The sequence below is a fragment of the Morone saxatilis genome, unplaced genomic scaffold (genome assembly GCF_004916995.1).
Source record: "Morone saxatilis isolate NCDOM2014 unplaced genomic scaffold, NCSU_SB_2.0 Contig15, whole genome shotgun sequence".
NCBI classification, from domain to species: domain Eukaryota; kingdom Metazoa; phylum Chordata; class Actinopteri; family Moronidae; genus Morone; species Morone saxatilis.
Genome location: NW_023339707.1, coordinates 140,962 through 142,402, shown reverse-complemented (window position 1 = coordinate 142,402; position 1,441 = coordinate 140,962). Strand labels below are relative to the sequence as shown.

Here is a 1,441-nt window from a genome sequence, read left to right as displayed (position 1 = left end):
TCTCTTCCTCCTATTACTTCCTCTTTGCTGTGTTTGCTCACTGAAACGTGAGCTTTAAATTTAATTAAACGAGGCTTCGAGGCAGAGGAAATTCCTCCATCATTTTTTGTAATCGAATTACTCAACGAATCGTTGCAGCCCTAGTAAAAATTTCAGCAAATATGACAAAAAGTTACCTACTGCAGCTTTAAAGTCTTTAAGGTCTATGCACTATTTTGTCGCGAAGGACTATAGAGCAAACAGTTATTTAACTTTATTAGTAATGTTTCTGACCACTCAGAATCAGAAAGGAGTGCACTACAGGGTACCAACACTCCTGTAATTAATAATGTAAACAAATGTCACCTGTCTTACCTCCCCTTAGTGCCATGATGTTCTTCAGGCCCAGGTGCTTTGCTTTGGCCAGGTAGCCAGTAATCTTCTCTTTGGTCTGGTTGCAACAGGTCAAGTGGAGGATGCTCTCCAGGCCACAGTAGTTGACTGCTGTGCTGGCAATCATCATGGAGGAGGTTTCCTTATCTGAGCCTGGGTCCCCTGCTGGATGCCAAGTAATGTCAATGAACAGGGGCCCTCCAGAGCCCATACGGTCAAATCTGAGGAAAATGCCAAAGGAAATGATCCAGCTGTTGTTTGGTAACACATGTAGACAATTCTTGTGTTGCTGGTGAGAGTGCTACATTGAAATACCATGACTGATATTTGTACTTTAAGTCAGCCTCTATAAATAAATGTGTCACTCACAGTAACATATAAGCAAACTATTGATTAGGAAAGACCTCTTTGAGCTACTGGTATATCATGGTTGAACCAGGCTGCCAGAGGATGTGGGCTGAGGCCAAGTAACTTTTGAATTATTTTTACAAATAATTACGAACTAATAATTACAAACGTTTCACAAAATTCTTTGACTATGTCCTGGTGTCCAACTTTTGTATTAGTAAAAGTAAAAATGTAAAACGTATGTGTAGATTACGTACAGAGCTTTTGACAGACGTAAGTCACAAAAGGGCTTTACAGAGGCAATATTAAGAGAGAAATAATATAATATGATATATAAAAAATACATTATTAATATATATAATAAAAAAAGCTAGCTCTCGTGAGGACAATTGCTCTTTTTGAACTGTTCAAAGACATAATCAGTAGGCTCGCTGAGAGCTTGTCAATGAGATGGCAAAAAAATATTTAGCAGGCTAAATATCTGGTTGTGTAGTATGCAACAAACTATATTCAGTGAGAGCAGACACAGGCTTATTTCCAGCACCTGAAAGAAAGCTTACTCCCACTGAAAGAGTGCAGCTCCAACGGAGACTGAGCTAGCTGAGGAGACAAAATGTAAAGTTTGTACGGAGTTAGGTTTGTCTTTTATGGATTACATTGATGCCAAATTGAAAAGAAGACTGTCAACATATGACACCTGTAGGAGCCTAAAAGCATTTGT

General features: G+C 38.9%; 1 protein-coding gene across 1 annotated transcript in view; it reads right to left on the bottom strand.

The window, feature by feature from the left end:
* Positions 1–354: 354 nt before the first annotated feature.
* mthfr (methylenetetrahydrofolate reductase (NAD(P)H)) overlaps positions 355–1,441 on the bottom strand; it is a gene marked incomplete at its 3' end in the record, with an annotated part of 3,385 nt that continues 2,298 nt past the window's right edge. Inside the window, 1 exon segment of the mRNA XM_035656420.1 lies at positions 355–593. Within this exon segment, the coding sequence (XP_035512313.1) occupies positions 355–593 (239 nt within the window).